The 5,135-nt window shown below is 50.1% G+C and overlaps 1 protein-coding gene across 1 annotated transcript; it reads right to left on the bottom strand.

Moving 5' to 3' along the window:
- Positions 1-576: 576 nt before the first annotated feature.
- On the bottom strand, positions 577-1,779 carry LOC143902101 (uncharacterized). Its single transcript, XM_077414807.1, has 2 exons — positions 1,309-1,779; positions 577-1,197 (listed from the first exon to the last, which is right to left on the bottom strand). The coding sequence occupies exons 1-2, from the start codon at positions 1,777-1,779 to the stop codon at positions 577-579; spliced, it is 1,092 nt and encodes a 363-aa protein (XP_077270933.1).
- Positions 1,780-5,135: the final 3,356 nt, after the last annotated feature.

The following is a 5,135-nucleotide window of genomic DNA, read 5'->3' as shown; positions in this document are numbered from 1 at the left end:
AATCCGCATCCAGAGTCTCGATGTTTAGGTTTCTCGCTTTATTCTCAAGCAGATCCACCAGCCATTCTCGTTTCTGGCATCCCTTGACGTACACGAGAGTCGGCATCTTGTCGTCATCGTCGTCGTCGTCGTCGTCGTCATCGTTGTCGTCCTTTTCCTCACCGAACACGGCCGATGTAATTAAACGCTTCACCTTGCTGTACGGCACGTTTCCGTCTTCCCATCGTAATCCATGGTGATTGCGAATCAACCAGGAAGCGCACGATTTGTCGGATTTTGTGAGGAGATTCCACGGCATGGGGCATGTAAAGATGTAATGCGCCAGAACGGCCCCGTTTTTCAGCACCGCGGCCTCCTTTACGACAAATTTCATCCCGACGACGAAACCTTGCAGGTCGACGAACGTTGGTGCGGACATGAAGAGATATCTCTCTTTCTTCGATGCGTGAATCGAGAGGAATGACGCGCGTTTCGCGACACTCTGATTTTTATATCCTGCTCCCCTTTTTCCCCTCGCATAAATTTGTATCGGGGGTTAAAGAGAGACAAAATTTTCGTCGACGTTGCCGCGAACACTCAGACTATTTTGCGCACTACGTTGGTCAACGGATTGTACTCGATCACGCGATCGTGTATGATGAGACAGTACGCGGAGGTATTCGGCGGTACGTTCTCCATGCAATCGAATTCTAGTCTGACATCCACGGTGGCGTTTTTGACGGATTCGTTTTGTCGAGAGCAATCGATGATCACGAACGGGCCGTTACGTAGAAAAGTCGAAACGGTGAGACTCGGCTCGAGATATTCGTATCCGTAATAGCCCTTGCAGAAACGCGCGTACATATCGTACAGAATCGCCCATCTGTGTTTACCAAAGTCCAAATTCAAATCGTCGTACGGATAGACTTCCGAGTTTAGGTAGAGTTTCACGTTGGTCAATTTGCAGTCGTCGAATCGGCTCGTGTCCGCGGACATGACGTTCTTCCGACCCGTTTGCAGAGCGAAGACGACGTATCGCGGTTTCTCGAGCTGAGTCGCGGTCTTAATGGCCCACGAGTGCTTGGTCGTGTTCTGCACCAGGGGATACTCGTACAGATCCCACGAACGAAAACCCATACTTAGATATCGTCCGTTTTCCAAGGTGCGCAGCATCGACAGTTTGTTGACCTCGCTCAATACCACGTGAGGCATTCGCCACTGTATCTTGACGAGTTTGACAGTAGGCTCCAACGCGAGACTTCCCATCAGACAATTGTTGTCGGTGCGCGATCGTATCAAGATTAATTCGTGACGAGCGTTGATCACCACGCGTTTGTAATCCTCGCAAAATCCCAGTAACAGGTTGAGCGGTACGCAGAAATTGAAATATCCGTTCGCGTTATTATGCGGTTCCCAGCTCGCGTTTCGCAGGATCACGCTTCTGTCGGACGATACCGTTACGTAGTTCTTGAGCGTGCTGGTTATTCCTACGTTTCTGCAATGATCAATCTCCACACCGTCGAGCTCGTATCGAATTTCATCGAACATGAACGCGACGCAATTATTCCCCAATACCACGTCATCGGCTTGGCCGGCTGCTCGGGTCACCGTCAATGTTCCTTCGACGTAGAGAAAACTTTCGCACGGCAACGTATACAGATCCTGCTGTTGTATGGGTATTCGTATCTCGTCGCTATACTCGAACGTTGTGTTGGCGTACGGGTTGTACGTGTGAGTCTCGACCTTGACGATGCGATCGTCAAAGACCGGCTCGCCTCCGATGTTAAGAATTTCAGTCATCGTTCAGATGTTTCGTACCGCGAATCCCAGAGATTGTAAAAATTTAACGTTCGATGCGTTGAGCTTTTTTCTCGTCTCTGTTTTCGTCTCAGTTTTAACGCTACCGAATGTCGATTTGATGATATCGTCGATCGTCGCAGTCGTAAAGATATTCTTATTTGTCGCGTGCTCCGAGTCGTTCAACACGAGCATGTCACACGTCGCGCGTTATCGTTGTAGCCGTCGTACGTGCAATCTGACGGTGATCTCTTCTCCTCGAAAATCGAGCAATCGTCCGTCTTGATCCGTGACGCGTATCGTTAGATCCGTAACGCTTCGCGCGATGATCGGCAGATAAATGATCTGCGCCGGCGTTTCCGATATCTTATATCCCGGTGGTACGCTCGGTGAAAATTCGTGTATCGTGTGAACGCGTTTGCCGTTGCTGTACGCACCCGCGGTTACGTTACACTCCACGCGGATAATGTTTACGTTGATAATATTAATCGACGCGTCCGACTCGTACCACTGTCTCGGCTGCAATATACGCTTCGACGAGAATCCCAGCAGCGATCCAACGTTGCTCGGTTTGTTAAAGTTCACTCTGAAAGCGCACTTGATCTCGCTCTTCATCGTATTGTAATTTGCGCGGAGCACTATCGGGTATTCCGCGGCCTCGTCTTCGTAGCCGTTCGCGCGAGCGGTCGTCTCTCGCGCGATATTCGCGACCGACGTACGATCATCGTTGGAACGATTTACGCGTCGCGGGCGTTTTCGTGAAATTTCGCGTTTCAAAAACTCATTTATGGCTCGTATCTCGTACGATCCCTCGGGAATCGTAATTTCCGTGTCATCCTCGTCGAAATAAAATTTATTGTTTGAAGAATTCACGTTCGGAATCGTGTGATAAGTCTCAAAGCACGTTAGACCGAGTTCGTAGTCACCGTCGCTCAGATCCACGGCGGGAACATAGTGCTCCGCGAGGATGCTGCTCTTCCCGGTCAGCGTGAACGTTATAGACATGTCGGCGGAAACCGTTAACGAATACTGAGTCACCACGGCGCACCGTCGGGCTTTAAATTTGCATCGATCGTCCGGAGAAATCGCAGGCACAATTGTCCACAAATGTTCTGATCGTATCGCTGATAAGACGTGCAATTGTACTCGATCTTCGTCACGCTCGGCCCGAAATATCGCACCAATTCTTTCGGTGGTCGAAGATTGCCGAAGCTGTCGAAATATACGACTCGATCTTCCCTCTTTGCGTACGCTACCCAATGAGTACCGGGACCCGCTGCGTCGTCCAAATTTACGATACCGCTCTCGTTTCGACGTACACCGCCGATCGGTAACGAATCACGCATGAAGACACCTCTGAAGAACGGTACGCGCATACGCCTTGCCAATCGATTCAATTGTAAATACCCGCGGGCATATTTAACGTCTTTTTGACGTTTTTTTTTTTTATTTTCGACGCTACTCCTCGCCCGCGTTTGTGCGGGCCGAGATACAGCCCTCGTCCGTATTTGTACGGAGCGAGATAAAGTCCGCGACCTTCCGCGGCGCGATTGTGACGTTGCATTTCTTCCAGCTGACGCCGCGCGGCTTTGTTATCGTTCACGGCCTTTACGACTCCCGCCGCTCCGCCGGCCAGAGAGCCGAGAACTCCCAACAACGGTAGAATTGGCAATACGCCGCCTCGTTTCGCTGTAGGAAGTATCCGTTTTTTCGTTAGATTTTTTTTCTTCGCAGTTTTCGATTTTTTCGTTTTCAAACCCATTCCGAGCTTCGTCTTAGCCTTCATGGTCGCCCAGACGGCTGTAGCGGCAGCTCTCTCTCCGAGAGTCGAATCTCTCGCGGTAATGCGTTTTCGCGTTTTCGCAGCGAGTATCTCGTCCGCCGCGTGTCTCTCGGTGAGATCGCGGTTACGCGAATAGGCTATGTCGTGCTCGCGACACGCCGCGTCCAATGGATTAATACCTTGATCGCCTCTCGCCAATCGTTCTTGTAAACGACTTCCCGGACCGCAAAATTGATAGCTGGGAATGTGTAATTCGAACGGAAGTGCGTTTATCGCGCGACTTAACAGGCCTCCACCATTTTTTTTCGTTGACATTCGCCGCAATCCTTTATCATTGGCGCGGGACCGTCGATGTGCGTTCGCTGCCACGGTCGATTGTAATGTTCGTAACAGCGACGATATATCTGAACCTCCAAATCCGCCTTTAAATGTTCCGGAAGTTTGTCCCACACGTAGTGGACGTGATCGCCGCACGTTTGCAGCAGAACGACTTTCGGCACAAATTGCAGCTGTTCGGCGCTCAAGTCGCGAATATCGGAAGATCTCGACAGTAGGACGAACATTTTTGCTACTGAGCGATTCGCGGTTCCGCTCGCCTATAAATAGGCGTTCGAGTCAGCCAGAAAGTCGGCAGTGTGGAAAGAAATGAGATTCGTGCGACAACCGTTGGCGATTCGCGTGACGAATTGCGACGACAGATCACGGTCGATGGGGGGCAACGTGGAGAAACGCAAGCACGGTACGATGTTACCGACTACTATACGCGCGATCATTTGCGGCCCTTCGAATTGCGGTAAAACCAACGTTCTGATCAGCTTGCTGGAAAGTCCGCACGGTGTACGTTTCGAAAACGTGTACGTGTACTCGAAATCGCTGCAACAGCCGAAATATCGATATTTGGAGAATTTGTTGACATCGATCGACGAAATCGGCTATTTTACGTTCTCCAATAACAGTGACGTCATTCCACCGAGCGATGCACGTCCAAACTCGATCTTCGTCTTCGATGACGTGGCGTGCGATAAGCAAGACGCTGTGAGAGAGTATTTCTCAATGGGCAGGCACTCGAGCGTCGACTCCTTCTATCTCTGTCAGACGTACGCGAGAATACCTAAACATCTGATACGGGACAACGCGAATCTGCTGATCCTGTTCAAACAGGATGGTACCAATTTGAAACACGTGTACAACGATCACGTGAATTCCGATATGTCGTACGATAAATTTTGCTCGTTGTGCCACGATTGTTGGCAACAAAAGTACGGATTCGTAGTGATAGACAAACAGCGCGCTTTCGAACGGCCGATACAGAAAAGGATTTAACGTGTTCGCGATACCGTAAAAGCGATCAGTCGTTGCCGTTACCTCGTCGGAGGTGAAACATTAGCGTTATTACAGAGAGAGATCGACACTCTGCTTTTTTTCAGCGATGGCTGCGATCGACGGAAGCGAGAATATTCGCGAACGCGAGAAGGTCGTGAAAGAGATTGCAAAGACGAGTAATTCGATTTGCAAGAAACTTCGCGCTTTGAAGACCGGTAAGATCGAGAAGGACATTGAGTTGGACACGCACTTT

This window comes from Temnothorax americanus, unplaced genomic scaffold, assembly GCF_048541705.1.
Source record: "Temnothorax americanus isolate GAGA-0224 unplaced genomic scaffold, ASM4854170v1 Scaffold38, whole genome shotgun sequence".
Taxonomy (NCBI): domain Eukaryota; kingdom Metazoa; phylum Arthropoda; class Insecta; order Hymenoptera; family Formicidae; genus Temnothorax; species Temnothorax americanus.
Note: the sequence above shows the minus strand (reverse complement) of the source record. Positions and strands in the feature narration are given on the sequence as shown.